This window comes from Oratosquilla oratoria, chromosome 4 (assembly GCF_046742065.1).
Source record: "Oratosquilla oratoria isolate Oo_2021 chromosome 4, ASM4674206v1, whole genome shotgun sequence".
Taxonomy (NCBI): Eukaryota; Metazoa; Arthropoda; class Malacostraca; order Stomatopoda; family Squillidae; genus Oratosquilla; species Oratosquilla oratoria.
The window spans coordinates 44,386,646-44,405,199 of record NC_134780.1 but is presented as its reverse complement, the minus strand read 5'-3'; the positions used below and the strand labels follow the sequence as shown (position 1 = coordinate 44,405,199).

General features: G+C 37.7%; 1 protein-coding gene across 1 annotated transcript; it reads right to left on the bottom strand.

The window, feature by feature from the left end:
• Nucleotides 1-6,087: 6,087 nt before the first annotated feature.
• Nucleotides 6,088-18,076, bottom strand: LOC143024834 (uncharacterized). The gene is made up of 3 exons (XM_076184103.1): nt 18,029-18,076; nt 17,456-17,573; nt 6,088-10,503 (listed from the first exon to the last, which is right to left on the bottom strand). The coding sequence occupies exons 2-3, from the start codon at nt 17,564-17,566 to the stop codon at nt 8,500-8,502; spliced, it is 2,115 nt and encodes a 704-aa protein (XP_076040218.1). The 5' UTR covers nt 17,567-17,573; nt 18,029-18,076; the 3' UTR covers nt 6,088-8,499.
• Nucleotides 18,077-18,554: the final 478 nt, after the last annotated feature.

Below are 18,554 nucleotides of genomic sequence, written 5' to 3'. Positions count from 1 at the left end.
CTATCGCCGATTGATGCCTTTCCTAATTATATGTGAAATTAAATTGTTTTAATACCATTGCATACTTATAAAGAATTGATATCTTCCGCCAACTGTACCTGTCTCATTTTCTGTGCAGACATCAACAATGATTCTCTGTGTATTTGATATAATATCAACCCAATTGCTACTGACGGCCCTTAAGGTGGGTAATATCAAGTCATTTGCTAGAATAAAATCAGTTCATTAAGCCACTGCAGTGGTATCTACACATTAAAGTCTATATCGATTATAAAGTTTGTTTCATAGGTTTACATTGGGGCTAAAACCTACGATACCCAAGCTTGTTGATGCTGGAAAACAGTGTATGACCAAACAACTGATGGCTCAAATAAACGGGAAAAAAAAAAAAAAAAAAAAAAAAAATCAGATTAGTTAAATGATCTTAAGAACAGTTAATGAAATTCATCTTTAATGAATGTGAAATTACAGAGCAAAATTAAATATTGTGTGTTGCAGTCTGTGTTGTGGAGAGCAATTTTTTTTCTCTCCTTCGGCAATTTAATAATGATAATAATAATAATGATGATAGTAATAATAATAATAAAAGAAAAAAGAAAAACAACAACAACTTTATTTAGTCAATTTGTAATGATCCATACAAATTGAAACTCTCGACTGGTTTCTTCTTGCACATCACATCTCCATACTCCAGCATGGCCGTGGTCATCTTTTAACGAACCTCTCCCTTTTCTTGTTCTGAACCTTTTTCACTTTCCCGATGCCACGTGCATTGCAGACATGACAGCAATTGCCACTTTCCACAGAATTGATTCGTGTGCACAAATCTCATCCATGCAAGAGCTTAGTGCCCGCTGTGCTCTCGCTTGTCCCCGCTTTTGTCTCGGTTGGTACACGTGTATATATATATATATATATATATATATATATATATATAATATATATATATACATATATATATATATATACATATATATATATATATGTAATAGTATACCACTTTTTGTCAACACTACTGAAACTCAAAAATGTTGACACTATGGTTCTTCCCAAAATTCTTGTTATGCTTCCAATATCCTCTGACCGACTGGGTCATCCTTCTCTCTTTGTGTAGGAAGTTCTCATTTTGTCCTATTAGAGAAAACTCGTAACCGCGAAAGTGTCGGTGAGATCTGTCTCAACCTAACTGCGTCCCTGACAACGAGTATATGCTTCCTGTCGTGCGCAGACATGTAGATATACATTACCGTTTCTATTTCAACCTACAGTCCAGCAGCCTTTTGTCAACTCGGAAACTGCTTATTTATGAAGTCTTTGGAGTTCACTTCGGGACCTGCTCAATCCCTGGGGGGAGAGATCATACAGCCTTTTACCTCGCCACATTTGTCAAATTTAAAATGTACTGATGTAATACAACACGAACATGTCATAGAAAGATGCTGCGGAGATGCAAATTAGGTGGTATTATATACACTTTAAACCCACTATTGGAGAAATAATATCAGAAGTACAGGAAATCCGTATATTTCGACTACTATCTGTAGTCCTCTTCAGCAGAATGATTACAAAATGGAGTACAGGTATAAATGAGGTAGTGAGGAGTATAGAAAAGGGGACGGGGAATAGTGTGTGTGTGTGGGGGGGGACTCAAGTTACATGCCCTGTTATTAATGACAGGTTGGTGGTATTAAACGAAACACAATAGATGGAACGTGAAGCACTGAGGTAGCACTAAGTAAAGTCAAAGCCTATGGCATAGGAGGAAAAGTAATTGAATGAATTAGAGCATGGTGTAGTAACAGAAAACAGTGGGTCACCATTAACGGTGTAAAATCCAAATGAGTAAGTGTTACTTGTGGAGTTCCCCAGGGTTTGGTTTTGGGGCCCTTATTGTTCATTTTGTATATAAACGACTTGGACAAAGGGATTAGTAGTGATGTTAGTAAGTTTGTAGGCGATACTAAAATAGGTTGCCAAATGAGATCTGGGGAAGACGTCGAGATACTGCAGGAAAATATTACCCAATTGTTTGCATGGTTGGTAAAATGGCAAACGAACTTCAATCTCAAAGCGCAATGTAGTTAAATGTAGGTTTACACAGCCAAGGAAATATGTATATCTTAGATAACACCTTTTTACAGAAATTTGAACGTGAAAAAGACTTGGGAATGTTAGTGGGTTCTGACTTTAAATCTAGGAAACAGTGCATTAGTGCCAGGAATAGAACTAACATATCATTAGGTTTCATTGCTAGGACGGTTACAAACAAAAAGTACATATGTAGTTATCAAACTCTATCTAGCGATAGGTAGACCCATCCTTGATTAAGGGGCACATTTTTTGGTCTCTGTCCTATAGAATGGATAACAATTTACTAGAATCAATTCAGAGAATTACCAAAATGATAGATGGGCCCAGAAATTCATCTTACGAAGAAACTGTTAGACACCGTAACTTCCAGTCTCTGGAAAGACGTAGAGTGCGGGGTGATTTAATAGAGGTTTTCAAATGGACCAAGGGTTTTAACAAGGGTGATGCAGGCAAGATCACCATAGACAACAGGGTAAGACTTGTAGTAATGGGTTTGAATTGGACAAATTTAGATTTGAGAAAGATATAAGCAACTGGTTAATAGTGGTCAATGAATGGAATAGACATCGTAACCATGTAGTGAGCGCTGAAACTATCAGTTGTTTTAAGGAAAAATTAGACAACTTTATGGATGGGGATGATAGGTGGTAATGGACGTGGAACTGTCTAGTGTAGGCCTTATGGTCTCTTGCGGTTCCCTCCATCCTTATGTTTTAAGTTACTTTGAAATCGAAAGCTGTTACTGCCGTTTGGTTTCCGATGTTTGTTGAATAACAATTATTTGGAAAATAATACTAATATCGAGATAATTTAACTGCCAAGAAAGCTGGCGGGGAGACAATGAACTGATTTACTGAAAATGAAAATATAATTTGTATTTGTGTTATTTTTCTTTATTATATCTTGGTTTAGTGGGATGAAAGGGACCTTACTTTCATTTTTTTTTAGTTCAAACTGAAATTCGATTAATTGATGCCTCCTTGAAATTCTTCATCAAACATCGCTAGGCGTTTGTGGGGGACACTTGTGAGTCAATAACGCCTCGCCCCCTCCTCCTCCCCCTCCGCCTCCACTGAGCCCCCAAATCTCGAGCAACGCTTTTGTCAGGGATGACGGTTGGTTGCAGAATTCCCGAAGCTTCCCAGATATACGAAAATCCGTTAATTTTTCTTTTATTAGTATCATATCTGTTCCAACTGTGGACCATTTCTTCACGAGTAAAGTGGCCAAATTCCTTCATTGAATGTGAACTTTAGTATATAAACAAAATCAGATAGGTGCCGTTATCTCATTATGTATATATATATATATATATATATATATATATATATATATATATAATGTGTGTATGTATATATGTAATGCGTATGTGTATTACAAGTAACCTTGTAAACAGTGCCAAGAACGCAGTACCAAATCCACCCACACTCCACACAGAGACAGACAACAATAATTCTGACGCAAAATCTCACGAATTCATCCGAATGTCTCTGATGATGGGCGTGGCTCCCCCCCACCCCCACGTGGGCAAAACCCAGAGCGTAAGCTCTTTAAATTACAATGACGCATAAATCTTGTGGTTTAAGGAAACGAGGGCATTTTCAGTTTATGATGGTGCTCGAGCCAGCTTCACGTCCCCCCTGCCCCCCGAGCAGTCTTCGCAGACTAACTCAACACAGTGACGCACGGTTGGGAACAAACCTAACCCAGATATAAAGTCCCTTACAATTAAATGCAGTTTTATATAAAACAACACTGCAATAACGTAACAAGGATCTTTTTCAATTAGTTTATATCGTGTGTCAGGTTCGGGCGTTTGCAATGGTACTTTTACGATCTTGTTCCTGCTAGCCAAACATGGACTTCATGTGCTGCGACCCCCACACTGAAGAGACTTCTGTTATGTCCTTGGCAACACCAAAATAACCGTCACCCAAGGAAGAGAAAGAGGTTTTGTGTTGAAATTCTCAATTCTGTGGCTTGCACACACTGCGCCATAGATCAAGAACGCTTGCTTTCGCGGCAACAAAACCCCGTTCGTCTTCAGGACGACGCAAAGAACCTTCAACAGATATCATGAGGTCGTTGAATAAACTAGTCATCGCTTTCTGAGCTAAAGGAGGATGAGGTGGGTTCACACTCAGGAACCTATGAAATGTATTTTCGACCTGAAAAACATCCATAGTATATAATAGTTCTGTTGCAATCCTTCTTGTGAAAGATGGAAGTCACGTGGATGTTGTTTGGTCTCAGAATAGTCGTTTTCTATGAACTTCCTTCCCGGCTCCCTTACTGGCCTTTCATCACGTAAGGTGAAGGAGTCTGATGGAGATAATGCAAGGACGTTTCATTTCATTACATTACAACAAACCATCATCCTTACACATCAACAGAATCGACAACTTTGGACTGTTGTTTGTGCGAGTGTAGACCTGTCTCTGTACCATTTGTACAAACTGTGGAGACAGAAAGGGGATGTGGAAAAATATACTGCAAGTCGACACAGATCTTTGACTCTGCCCAGAGATAGAACGGCATTTCCTAGGGAGTAATTTCTCTTGAAAGGAAGTCAAGGTACCTATGGGTTCCGGAAAGCATCAGTCTCCTTTATATACACACACAGTATATGCGTACTCAGTTGTTTACAGTTCCTGTACCTTCAGTCAAATTTGGTTGTACTTGTGTGTGTGTGTGTGTGTAGAGATCGAAACAGATATAGAGAGGGAAAGGGGAAGTGGAGGGGGGGACAGAAGGAGGGACGGAAGGTGGGAGGGTAAAAGAGAGTGGGAGGGAAGGAGGGAGTGAGGAAAGAGTGGGAGGGAAGGAAGGATAGGGAGAGATAGAAAAAAGAGGGACGGGAGGTGGGAGGGTGAGAGAGATGGAGGGAAGGATGAGAGACAGAAGGAGGGAAGGTTGGAGGGAGAGAGGGAAGGAATGAGGGAAAGAGAAAGGGAAGGAGGGATAGAGTGGGAGGGAGGGAGAGAGAGAGAGGGGGGGCAGTGGGATATATATATATATAAAATAGGAATAGTGGGAAGGAGGGAGAGAGGGAAGGTGAGGGAAAGAGGGGGAGAAGAGGAGGGAGAGGGAAGGAAAGAGAGGAATGGTGGGAGAGGGCAGTGAGAATGAAAGGGTAGCGGGGGTGAGAGCGAGAGGGGGAGCGATAGATGAGGGAGATGAGAGGGAGAGATGTGTTGGGGGACACGAAGGAGTGCGAAGAGGTAGTTACAATGACGGGGGAACCCGTTAATTAAATAAAAGATGTGATGATATGACTCACTTGTGATAAATATAGACAACACAAAGAAGGTCGAGTTCAAGAATAGAGCGAGTCGGAAGTTTAGTGAAAGACTGGGACAAGACTACGTTCAGAAGAGGACGGGACATCAAACTCTTAGGTAGCGGTTAAAGAACGGTGGTATTACAAGGATATTTGTCAGGAAGCCGAACTTCAAAGGCCTGAGGCATCCGAAAATGCTAAACACGTCTCACCGTGAAGATAACATCAATGGGCTCATCTGGAGGCTGAGGCCGGGGGGTGGGGAGGATGGGGTCAATATCATTAACGTGTAGGATTTGCACGTGTGTAAAAAAAGAAGAGAAAGGTTAACTGTTACACTCTTCGCCCATTCCTCCCTCCCGTGTGCATCTTCAGCTTCGAGCGACCCGCAGCACCTGCCAAAAATTTTTGTGCTGTGGGGAATTCTAAAACTGTCAATAGGGTTTTGGCAGCTCCGAGCGCGTTATGAGTGATGTATAGGGTCATATGGATCGGTCGTATGGTTGGACATGGAGTCGGTTGCTCACAAACTATTAAAGTAAAATCTAAGAATACATTCTGTGGATATGTATGCAATTTGTGCCAGCAGCCGTTGAGACAATAATGGTAAACAACTCAATCAAGGAAAGGTTCAAATCAAATCCAATGCAATCATTCAATCAAGGAAAGGTTCAAATAAAATCCAATGAAATCATAAGTTTTTAATTACCTGCTACATTACAAAACTAAAAAAAAATTGCATGGCATGTCATGCTTATAAACACAGAAGCAACATCTATGCACAGTAATGAGAAACAGTACAAAAAACGATTTCCTTATTTCAAAAGAAACGTCCACCTGGTTTCTCTTCCAAGGAACGGTAGTACACAGACTCGCACACGGCTTGGTAATAAAACGAGCGGAATCTACAGAACGAACAGAAATGCACATGGTGGGAGTGTGGGAGGGGGGGGGGATGAGGGGCGAGTGCGAAACAAGAATGAGGGGCAGGTACGCGCAAGGAGCAATGAACATGCCAACATCTACATCTAAGCTCGGGTAAATCATAACTTACTTCGCTTTCATGTTCAGCATTTGAAAATACTCTCGTCGGTCTCCCCCAACCCCCCATTTTTTTTTTTTTTTTTATCTATTTCTTTCTTCTGCCAACGGTCGGGTATGATGACATGGGCGTGCTCGAGAACGCCACCGGGACGTAGTGGGAGGGGTGAAACAGACTGATAACGAGAGGGGCCGGGGTGGCAGAGGATGACCCGAATAATTGTCTCAAGCAAGCAGAGGACTGCATGCCGACGACCCGCCTTCAGAACATTTCACCCAGGGTCTTTAGTCACCAAGATTCGGTTGAACGACTCTTGACAACACATGACTGCGTAACAGAATGTATGGACAAGACGAGAGATTAAAAAAAAATAATAATAAAAAAAATAATAAAAAATAAAAAATAAAAATAAATTAAAGCAATGCTTGTCAACTACAGGCACTGACGAGATCCCACGAACGTTGATCCTAATCTGTATATTACAACCAGGAAATACAATTATGTAACACTTCACAGACGAATCCCAGTCATCAACACCATCTTACCAAAGTGTTTTTTTTTGTTTGTTTTTTAAAGAATGAAGGTTTTTATGTCATATTGGCTGGATTGGTGGAGTTGTTTAGATTTGCTGGTTTCTAATATTTTTTACAAGCTTGGTCTTCTTTTAGCATAATTTTGGAGTTAATATGAAGCCGAAGATTGTATTCATTCTTCCCATACGATCAATTAGACCAATGACTAAGACAATAGCCCCACATTCCAAACATCCTTACCTTCCCACTGACATAAGTCCTCAGAGAGTGACCAACCATTAAGGAAATGCTGTCAACACCTTGGATATGGTTGGTTGGTGACGATGTTGACAGGTGTCAAAGGTGTTTATATCTACATTTTCGTTGTGTATTTACCTCGTTCAAATATGCTGGAGAGGAGCAACAATCTTGGGGTCTAATAAAGTTGGCAATAATATAAAATTCTACTTGGATGCAATTTAATCTTCAAAATTATTCCATACCATCAGCTCACAGCTTGTCTAACAAAAATGAAAAATGAAAACAAAAATCCTTTGGAGATTGTGTCACCCAAAATTCGCCCAAAGCTCTATTTTACGAAATATGGAATTAACTAAAATAAGTAAATAATCATTGTCTTCTAACAAATAAGGAGAAAACTGTGAGCATTTTTATTTCCAATAAATTTTTCTATTCTGAATGGGCTAGAACTTGGGTTTTATGAAATGCCTGACATACAATTTTGGAATTGATATAACCATTGTACAATATCTTGATAGTGGTCACGTTTGCTGGAATACTGAGTGTTCTACATGCAGTTTTATCCAGCTAATTTCACAAGTCATAACAATACACATAAAAGAAATATATAACTACTTCCCTCTACATACATTTTCCAGATCTTGAATTCTTTGTAGGCATACCTAACATCATATTCATTTAAAACGGAAAAGAATTGTATCTTTACTTACAAACAAGACATAAAACCTCTAGTCTGGAGAGGGAAAAAAAAAAAAAAAAAAAAAAAACCTAACATCATATTAATTTAAAACAGAAAAGAATTGTATCTTTACTTACAAACAAGACATAAAACCTCTAGTCTGGAGAAGGAAAAAAAAACCATTTCTGCTTAGTAACTCAATAACTTCCATTAATCCCAGAAGTAAAGGCAAAACCTTGGATCCCTTCTATCTCAACTATACCTAGGTGCATGTTTCAACATGCATCCCTGTGATAAAATTTGAGTCACTTATTGACTTTTGGATAGTGTGACTTCATGATTTATCTTATCTTCTGAAGGAGCATACTTCCCTAAAAGCAACTTTCCATTATTAATAAGACATAAATTTCCTGGAAAGACAGCTTGACTGTTTTCTTCTATATCCTTTGTAGTGGTACTCACATGTACTCCTGTTTTACCTCCACAAACTATACTTGCAACATCCAGTTCAAAATCATAACTAGCTTATCACCTGTACTTTCCACCTTCTCTTGTAGTGATTCATCTTTATATGGTCCCTGAACTCTTCTTCCATCTCTTCTTTTTCATCATGATCATGAAAATCTTCCCATGTCTAAGTGGACTTTGATATTGATAGATCAGAAAAATCTTCTGAAGTATTAACCATATCTAATTCTTCTGAATGTGAGTTTTCATCTTTCCCCATACTATTTATGGCTTCTTCAAATTTCTTTTGTACATCTTCACTGTGTTTTTTAACTTGCAAACCATCAAGAGGATCTTTTATGTTCATGCAAAGATCTCTTTCTATTACTTCTAAATAACCTTGTTCTACTTCATCCAAAGCTATTCTCATCTTTGTCTCCTCTTCTATGTGCATTTTCATTGGTTTAGGCACCATCTTGTACTCATTTTCATCCAGTTCATTAAAAGCAAAACTTTTTTCTTTCACAGTTTCCTCCATATTTTCAGGCTCTACTTGATCTGATCCAAGACATTGTTCTACCGCTGCTATTACCTGTACATCGTCTTTCACTGCAGACTCTACTTCAAATATCTGTGCTTCATTGTCAACAGCTCCAACCATTTTGGTTTTATATGCACTTACGTTAATGTCCTTATCAACTTGCAAAATGGCTTCTTCTGTACTGTTTGCAAAGAGAGTACCGACTCCATGTTCTACCAAACTCTTCATATGTCCAGATTTTTTCCCTTGACCATTTTCTATCTCCATGTAATATTCACTTTTCTCTTTCTTCTGTACATCAAAACCAGATCCGTCTTCCTTCGATTTGACCCTTTCTTTCTCATGAACATCTATCAACTCTTCTTCATTTCTTGTAGACCTACTCCCTTCCTCACAATTCTTTTCAAGGGAAAGCATGTCAAGTTTCTTTGTTATAACCGATTCCTCTGTCACTTCTTCAGCCTTCTCAGAAGTGTTCTCAAACATCTTTTTTGATTCTGTGAATTTACAATGAGATATGGAATGATCCTTCTCAAATCTAGCTTTTCCTTCACCAGCATCACCCATTTCTTTCAGTACAAATCCACCTTGTACACTCAGGATTCCTGAATTTAAAATATCTATGTGTCTTTTGACAAGCCTCTTTCCTTCTTCAATTTCACTTTCAAGACTTAATTTGGTTCTTAAAAATTCTTTTAACATGGAATCTAACAAAAGTTCACTTTCTCTAACAGATTCTTCAAAATCTGTACCCAGTCTGGCTTCAACTTCCTCTGTTTTCTTACATTTTTCCTTCACTTTTTCTATCTGAAGGGGTCTTTCTTCAGTTTTTAATAGCTTTACCATTTCCTCGGATCTCCTACACATATTACTCTCATTCTTACATGTTGCTTCCTTTATATTCTCTTGAGTAATTGTCTTTTCTTTTGTTGCTTTGAATAATATTGGTTCTTGCCCAGACTTTATGTGGATTCTAGACTTCCCTTTTTGAATTGAAAGATTTTTCATGGACTTTGACCTTATTTCCTTCTCAGCAGATTTTTCAACAGACCTTTTCAAATATGGTGTATTCGTCGATATGTCACGTTGTTCATATTTCCCATCTTCACTGTCACTTCTTTTCACCATTACCGCCATTTCCCTTTTTGATAAAGGATCTTCCTCTCTGGGTTCTACTCCCTTCCTGGTTTCTCCTACCAGTCCCACATTACTACCTCTTAATAAACCAATTTGTAGCTTGTTTTCAATACTCTGAGGTTCCTTTAACCCCTTAGAATGTATTACCTGCTCTTCCCCTTCCTTTGCAATACTTTTAAAATCTTCTGCTTTCCCATGCCCCACTGTACCTGCCCCACTGCCTACTTCTCTCTCAGTGCCTTTAACAGTTTCCTCTATTTCCCCTTCCACATCACCTTTGTTTAACTCTGATATTGTTTTACTTTTCACAAAGCCTTCATTTCCTTTGCTCCACTGTTTGCCTCTACGTATTTCTTTCCTAGAGACACCCATTATACCTTTCAAATATATTCTTTTTAATAATTCATTTTTCAGCACTGCATTGTCACTTCTTTTCTCTTTTCTATCACCAAACATCCAATCCTTTTGGCTCTTCATCTGCTTCATGTTCTTGGTTTCTGGAGGGGGTGATACCTGTGGAAATGGACAGGAATTACATTACACTTGAGTGCTGTGAAAACCGTGGCAAAACAACAACAGAAACATTCAAATAAAATATGACATACATATTTATAGGAGCAATGAAGGGTATTTCCAAATGGCAATCATGTGACATGGATCTGAGAATTTTCTCCCTTCTGGCCACCTTCAGAACCCATTAACACCATATCCATCTGGAGATGTTGCCCTAAGGGGACTGTCACTCAAGTGACCCATCTCAAGATACCTATTGACTATAATTCATCACCCGCTCCCTGCACACACACACACTTTGCACAAGTAGAGCTGACACCTGGTTACCCTCCTGTGAGCCAGAGACACAAAAAAGACACAAACTTAATAAACAAAAATAAAATGAAATAAATCACAAATTCTGTGGGTTTCCAGACATTAAAATTCAAGAAATAAATTATTAGTATGTTTAACTTTCCAGAAGTGGACAATTTGGTCGCCTGCGTGCCTGGGACACCCAGATTTTGTCTGCAGGCAACCATGAGTTGCTTCAAAGGATCCCACTGGGCAACTACTGTAAAACTGGAATTGTCCATCCCTGCTTTTTGATAAATATTGTACCAGTACAGAATATCTATCCATACTCTAAATATCAACTATCTATGTACCAAAGGCCTCTTCCCCCTTATGAGGGAAGTTGCTAGTCAAGACATACAACCACTCCCACCCATTTCATTCCTTTCCACCACAAATTGTTTCCATCTCATCTTAGCAATGGGTATACAAATACAGTCAAACCTCGCCCAACATGAGTGTTATGTTCCTTAGCTCGTCATGCAGGTTGAAATTCTTGTTGGGCAAATGACAGGTCTTATGGGGAAAAAAGTGGTTAGGTTCCCAGACCCTTGCCGTCTACTAATGCACAACACGACCTGGCGGGCTATTCAAATCGTTCTATCGTGTATCATGGTCATGTTCGGCAAATGCTGGGATATCTAACTTCGTGTAAACGTGAAATCTTGTCCATGGTGAAGTTGTATCGGGCAAGGTCTGATAGTATATGATGATGATGATGATGACATGGTTTAACGTCACAAACTCCCCATATCAGAAGGCGATGGTGCCCCTTACGAAGGACTTTGTAGGGTGAAATTTAGTGAATCTTGGTTCAATTTCATCAGTGGCAGGGTTTTAACCAACTTCCCCTCAAGTAATGATGCCCTACCCTGCTCGGCCAGCAAATTTCCGTATGAAGAATGCATTTACAACCTTCAATTCAGTATGATTTGATTCTTCCAGGGCTAAACTACCAATTACTAAAGTGCTTCCTCAGCACTTGTCCTTGTGAACCTTATCATGCCATCATTGTGAAATGTTTAGGGTTATATGTGTTGGTTTGATTGATTGTATAGGTATATATAGGAGTACAATAATCTTTATTTATAGAAGTATTGGTACACCTTGTTAGGTTTTTACATTGTGGGGCAATTATGGGCTGGAAAAAGTCCTCCATTTCCTGCAGGAAAGCACGGAGGGATGACAGTGGTACTGGTGTTATTTAACCTAGTGCCAAGAATTAAGCTAAATGTGGTATACAATAACATACACATTTTGAAAATATAAGGACGTCACCACAAGTAATATATAGACTAAAATAAAGGGATCTGCCAATTTTGAAAGATCAAAGAGAAAGATGTGAGATGATTATAGTATTAAGGTCACTAGAGGGGATAGAATGCATTGATAGAAGAGATTGTCTAATTAAAGATGGAAGGGCTTTAAGAAAGACCAAATGTCAAAAGGATGTGAAGAAACGCAATTTTCCATATAGATGCATAAGTGGCTAAGGTAGCCCAAGCTCAAACAATACATGATTTCAAATCTAAATATGATAATTGGAAATCAAAAGTATGGATTGAGTTGGAACTGTACATGAATTTGAGTCTAGGTATGTTAGAAAATTAGAGAATAGGAGATGGGACCCGAGTGCTGCTCCTTTCCTGCATACTACAATAAGGTAAATATAGTGCACAGTTTTGGACCAATAGTCAATAAGCGGACTAATTTTGGGTTAGAAGAAATTCTATCAAGACCAATTGGGAGAAATTCATGAACACTACTAACACAAAAAAGAAATTGAAAGTCTTTCTAAATCTAACCTGGGTGTGTAAAAACATCAGCTGAGGAATAGTTGAAAGGAAAATGGTAAAAAATAGCTCATTTAATAAACTCAGAGCTAGCAGACGAAACTGGAGACACAGCTGGGGATAAATGGAAGGAGAGATACACTGGATATGAGAAGCCTCAGGGCCTGATGGTATCTCAAACTGGATACTTAAGAGAATGGAAGCAACCAGCTGACAAGATTCATGGTCAAATTATATATTTAATAAAGGAAGGACAGTGTCACAGGGTTGAAAGAGGCATAATATAGTATCAATCCATAAATGAGGAAGTAGGGGTGACACCAAATTATGCAAGTGTTCCTAACCAACATGATAGATATTGTGTGAGAAAACTAAAATTTGAATGGTGAAATAATTATGTATCTTATAAAGTGAACATTTTGATAGACAATAAATCTGGCTTTGTGTAACTTATGTGTAAACTTATGTGTAAACTTATGCGTAAAAGTGGGGAGCCAGGTAGATTGCCTGAACCTAGATCTAGAGATAGCCTACTTTGCTACCAACTACTATAGAAACTTTAAGGTATTTTTGATGGATGAAAAATTTCTTGAAGGGAAGGCACATGAGGTAAGAAATAAAAGATAAAACATCAGGATGGAGGGTAGTGACTAGCAAGATAGTAAGGACTAGATCCTGTAATATTCCTTGACCATATAAATGGCACAATTAATACAAGCTATGCTAATATGTTTGAAGATGACAGAAATATCATGCGAGGAGTGAGAAGTAGATAAAGGGTTCTTGCAAAAATATTTAGGTAATGTATACCAGGAGCCCAGAATAGAAAATTAATTTCTATTTTAAAAAGTGCAAAGTACCGGTACTAAAAATGGGTAATTGCTCTCTCCCTCTCTCTTTTTTTTTTATCATCCCCAATTCATTTGTATCATGGAAAGAATTTTATGTTCTTTGAATGCCTGGTTTATGATCCAAGTGTATTGTATTGCGTTGTCTTGGAGTTCAGGGGTTAGCACCATGGCCTGTCTGGGGACCTGTTGCCTTATTTACCTAATTGTAGTATACAGGAAAGGAGCAATGCTCATTGGGTCTTGTCTCCTATTCTCCAATTTTCTAACATACCTAGACTCAAATTCATGTACAGTTCCAACTTAATCAATATCTTTGATTTCCAATTATCATATTTTGATTTATTTTGATTAATACCATACTGTATCTCTTTTTCTGCATGAGGGGAAGGAGAGGGGGGTTGCTGATTAAGTGAAGCGGCTTTCCTGTGGATGTGCAGTGGCTTGCTGCATTGCTTCTGACCCAGGGCAGTGGGTGAGATGCAGGGATGACCTGTCATCCAGGAGGAGCTACGAAAAGAGGGAGGGAAGGGTGGTGAATGGGTGTGGAGTATGTGAAGATGAAATGGGTGGGAGTGGATTTATGTCTTTGACTGGCTACTTCCATTGTATGTTTTTTTTTTAAAAGCCATTGATATATATATATATAATATGTATATATATTTAGATTTGAACTAGTGTATTGTTTGAGCTTGGGCTATATCACCTTCTAAGCTATTCCACATACTTATACATCAATAGGGAAAACTATTTCTTCATAACCTTTTGACATGTGGTCTTTTTTAATTTACTTCCGTGACCTCTAAACCTCCCATCTTTAATCAGGAGATCTCTTCTACCAATGCAATCTATCAGATTAGTGACCTGAATTCTGTAATTATGTCACCTTTCTCTCTTTGATTTTTCAAAGTTGGCAGACCCAGTACTTTTAGTCCATATATTATTCCTGGTCAGAGAACTTATATTTTCAAAATGTGTATGTTATGTGACAATTGTATACCATATTTGGCTAAATTCTTGGAACTAGATGAAGCAACAACAATACCACTGTCATCCCTCCATGCTTTTCTGCGGTAAATGGAGGATTCTTTTCCAACTCATAATTGCAGGTCTTCTAAAAGAGATCAGAGACAATTGATTGTATGGAATGTCACAAGGTACTGGTATTAAGTTGTGGGTATTCAAATAGTATTTTATTTATTTATTTATTTTTCATTCAGCTGGTTGTTTGTGTAACCTTTCTCCGAGAGTCAGGCAATAGCATTATGCTGGGAAGCCCAGTCAAAACAACCACTCAATGAACTAAGTAGACAGTTGATAAACTGGAAAATGCAAAGTAGCTAAGGACATTGGTATGTGTATATCAAAATAATTGAGCTACTGATTTTTTTTTTATCTATAATTAGTAGACAGTATAAAAACTGTGTCAACTTTTACATTGAAAAAAAAAAAAAAATAAATAAATTAAATAAATAAATAAATAAATAAATAATAATTTGATGTTTTTTATTTTTCTTATAAGTAACTAATAAAAAGTGTGATCTGTTGACTTTTTTAAATTGGAAGCTTTTATAAAGATTATCTTGTTAATTTATTACTGATAAATTATATATCATAAATGAAGAGCAGTGTTTTATGATATTTTTCACATTAACATTATTTTATCACAAAATTCTTATTGGCTTTAATCGGGAGATTACCCCTGGGGTGTTCAGAAATAGTGATTCATACTGGGTTTTTGTTTCACCAGTTCACCAGGGATGAGCTATTTTCCAACATTCAACATGGTTACATGATGATTCACACTAAATAGGGGAGAGGGGGGAGGGAGGGAGGGAGGGAGAGAGAGAGAAAAGGGGGGGGGAAGTGTCAACAACAACTGAGCAATACAGTGAATTGTTACTTCTCATTTCTTGCCTCCACATCTTGCTGTAAGTAATGTTGATAGATGTACAATATATTCTAAAATTTTATATACATAAGAAAACCATCCAATGTAAATGTCAAATAGAAAACTAGTCTTATGCCATGTCCCTTTAGATAGGGACAATGTCTGCTCATGATACATGTTTAAAAATTAACTAAAAATAAAAAATGATACTGCACAACTCTTACTTCACCAGTATGTTGTTCATATGATTTCCCTACGTTTCCACAAAATTGTAGAAAAATTTAATTTTTTGCACACCAATGTCCTTAAATGATCTTCATCATACTACTACTATATCAAAGGGCCTCAAGCAGTCTTTAGTACACTCTCAAAGTGCCAATGTTGTCCAGCTCTGCGGTCGATGATGGGAAAGAGTTCCAGATTCTGATAACCTACAGGGAAGAAGTGTCTGGCATTCTTTGGAGCAGTGAGGATAAGCTATCGTATATCGATGACCTAGGGTTCTCATATCATTTGGGGGTGTAAACAGTCTTTCTGGTTCATAGGATGAAAGTATGTGCATTATTTTCCAACATTCAATAACATCTGCATTTAATAACCTTCCCTGTACAGATAAATCCAGAGCAGATAGTCTGATATGGTAGGGAAGCTGTCCCGCACTTTGGAGGTTTCGAGTCTTTGTTGCACAAATTCTAGGAGTTTAATGTATTGAATATAACTTGTGCTCCACACCTCAGAATGGAATTCTATCTATGGTCTGTTGTGTGTGGTATATATACATACAAAATGGATGGAGAGAGGCTGACTGTTGACTTAAGGAAATTGGAAACCATACCCCTTGCTTTAGATACGACAGTATAGATACGTGCATGGAACTCAAGTTTTGTGTCCCTCAGGAATTGCAGGTCCCTGCCGCAGGGCCCCCACATGGGGTGGGTATATGGCCTGGGGCGGCAATTCTAGTCTGGACATGCTGCTCACATGGCTGATAAAATAATTATAATAAAAAGAGGTCAAAGGAGCTCTGAATATTTTACTGTAATATACGAGTTTGGCATTACAATCAACGGAATTGAGAATACGAAGTATTTTTTCCTTAACCTTTCTGCAATTGGGGCATTACATATAATTCTTAAAATCTATTTAATCATTTCACAAGCCAATATGTGGGAAGGGGGGGGGGCATTACTTGGAACTTTGCCTCGGGGTGGAAATTTGCCCTGGGGCAGCATTTAGACATGTAAGGGCTCTGCCCTGCCGAAAAAAAAAAAAAAAAAAAAAGGAATTGGACAACTATTGATTGTTGAAGTATTGGCCACAAGGAGGAACACTGAGGTTGCTTCCAAATCTCACAGTGACAAACTTGTCTGGATGGAGATGCAGTCCCCACCCATGATTCTATACAATACTATTCATAATTCAGGATGTCTGTATCTCGCTGTAATTTGGTAATGCCTGGCAGTAACGTGAGAGAACTGTGGTTGTTAGTCTTCATATATATATTTCCAAATCATCCGCAAAAATTTCTGGTGGGTGAGATGGATGGGTTTGAGGGATCTTGCACAGAACCATGTGCCTACCATTTTCACATGAGAGGCTTTTGGTTTTGGTCATGTTCTCAAGGGATGGCTTTGGTGCATCTGGTTTGTATATGTTGTATGTAATTGTCCACTTTCTTGATTCCAAGACAAATGGTTTTCATGAATTGTCGGTATACTGTGATTAATGTTCAATAAATTAATCGACTAATTTGTTTACTTAAGGTCAAACTCAGTGCTTGCTAATGATCTTAGTATGTTTAGTTTCTCATTTGTTTTCACTGTTACTATATGATAACATCTCGGTAATAGAATTATGTATTCGCCATGCCAAAGGCTTCTGAAGTTACCTAATTCCTATAGTCGTGCAAAACAAGTTTGCCACCTTGTACACGAGGTATGTTTGGTTTTCTTCCTTAAAAACTACTCTTTTTTTCATTCATCAGCGCTAAAATATGACAAAAAATACCACCAACAAGAAAAATCTGGGGTAGCCCTGCCCAAAACTTTACTAATTTATTAAATTTCTAACTCAAATATCAAACTCACGCTAGTTATATTCCTGCGAAGCGAGGCTTCCTTGTATTCTTCCAACTTGTTCTCGAAGTGGGCCCATGTGGCTACACCTCTCTTCGCTTTGTTCCATTTAGCTTTCGGCATTTTGCATCTGTAACATGAACAGCAACCGTACACAATATGAAATAAGAACGAAAAGGAAAATGAGGCTAACTATAACAACCATTATCCTCAAATTTGCAGTCAAGTTCTTGCATCCACACGTGACATGGATCATTTCTAAAACAATACACACTGAACGTTTATGTGGTTTCATGATTATTACTTGGGTTAAGCAAGTTATACTAAAATATAATAAAAATAAAAACCTTACCAGCTACGCCACTAACATTTTCACATGCTTAATCAAATCAACTGTGATTTGTAGTCATATCTAAAACCATAGTGATCTAAGGGTAATCTATTACTTTCATTTCTGAAAAAGTATATCCATATCATGATACTATCATACTACCCTAAAAGTTAACATAGCACTACCCTAACATTAATGTTTTTCAGCTATAACAAGTCATACAATAAATATAATAACAAAAAGAAAAACCTTACCACATACGCCACTAACGTTTTTCCGGGCTTTATTAACTCAACTGTAATTTTGTCGACATTATGTCTAAAATAATTGTGAGCTAAGGGTAATTTATTACTTTCATTTCTGATATAGTAGATAGGGTTGCCAACTCTGTTAAGCTACAATAAAGGACACAAAAACTTTATTGATATTTATCTAAGTGGCTATAGATCATAATAGATGCCAATATGCAAATGAAAATACAAAAAAAAAAAAAAAAAAAAAAAAGAATGAGAAGACATTTATTTTACCTTGATCAAAGAATTTTCATCTTTTAAAACTATATTTGCCTTAGCTTTTTGCTGCCTTCAGAAAATTTGTATAATCTTTGATGTTTTTAGCGAATTCCAATCAACTATCTTTTATGTTAAAATATATGAGTTCATTCTTAATTCAACAGAGCATCAGTTCCTTTCATCTTTCCATTTAGATGACATAAACTAAAAACTTTCTCATAATAAGATGATGGTCTGAATTGATAGTACAAAATAAACTATTTTGAAA

Coding starts and splice junctions, on each gene's coding strand:
- LOC143024834 (XM_076184103.1), bottom strand. CDS start 17,566: ATGCCGAAAGCTAAATGGAACAAAGCGAAGAGAGGTGTAGCCACATGG. Junction 10,504..17,455: donor TTCGCAGGAATATAACTAGC/GTGAGTTTGATA, acceptor CCATTTCCACAG/GTATCACCCCCTCCAGAAAC.